General features: G+C 30.8%; 1 protein-coding gene across 1 annotated transcript in view; it reads left to right on the forward strand.

Moving 5' to 3' along the window:
- LOC119587101 (inactive selenide, water dikinase-like protein) overlaps positions 1–1,009 on the forward strand; it is a 21,052-nt gene that overhangs the window by 14,737 nt on the left and 5,306 nt on the right. Inside the window, exon 6 of the mRNA XM_037935849.1 lies at positions 666–856. Coding sequence (XP_037791777.1) covers positions 666–856 — 191 coding nt within the window. The remainder of the gene's footprint in view (positions 1–665; positions 857–1,009) is intronic.

The following is a 1,009-nucleotide window of genomic DNA, read 5'->3' on the forward strand; positions in this document are numbered from 1 at the left end:
GGAATGGCACTACGATTTGCCACAGTAGCTTGTTTTGCTTTACCAAGCAGTGGAAAAATAATATTGATATCTTATAACCACTGTATAGGTTTAAAGTAATACTAATAGTAATTATTGGTGTGTATGTTCAAAGAAATTTGATTTTGTTTTTAGTCCTTTTCATTTTATCATTAGCATGTCTGAATTATTCACTGTCAGCACAATCTTGTAAAGTGAGCAGTTATTGCTTTGTTTATACATGATCTTTCTTACAAAATTTCTGTTATGATAATTATAATTGCAATATATTAAAAGTTATTGCATATATTATATTTTACGTATATGATACATGTGTTTATGTACGTTGTAATATGTTTTTTTTTTATTTATGATTCAACAAGATGAGAAATTTGAAAAGATCTTTCTTAGAAGTTGGGTTAATGTTATGATATTAGGAATCATGAGGAAAGTTTACTTATAAAGTGGCATACATGTTTTTGTCAAGAGTAAAGGGATTTAGATAATCCTCTGGATCTTGTAAGTATATTGTGTCCAGTGAATAAGTATTTCATTGAGGTCTTTTGATTTTATCTTATTCTTTTGAAAATTTGCTCCTTCTGAAAGTATCCAGTTTCAGAAAATTTGAAATTCCCAGTGAAATTAATTCTTGATTTCTTTATTTTCAGCTGCTAGATTGATGCACAAATACAATGCTCATGGTGCTACAGATGTAACAGGATTTGGTCTTCTTGGCCATGCCCAAAACTTGGCAAGAAATCAGAAGAATGAAGTATCTTTTGTCATCCATAATCTTCCTATCATTGCTAAGATGGCAGCAGTTGCAAAAGCATGTGGAAATATGTTCCATCTTTTACAGGTATAATATTCTTATTTCTTTTGTTCTATGATTGGTAGTTTGCAAAAGTCAGCAAAAGTGCTTTGACCGAATTTTGATTTGCAAAATGGAGAAATGTGTCCCCTCTGAGATTTCCAAATCTTGGGTCAAAATTGGAAGTGGCCACAAAGTAAC

The sequence above is a fragment of the Penaeus monodon genome, chromosome 22 (genome assembly GCF_015228065.2).
Source record: "Penaeus monodon isolate SGIC_2016 chromosome 22, NSTDA_Pmon_1, whole genome shotgun sequence".
Taxonomy (NCBI): domain Eukaryota; kingdom Metazoa; phylum Arthropoda; class Malacostraca; order Decapoda; family Penaeidae; genus Penaeus; species Penaeus monodon.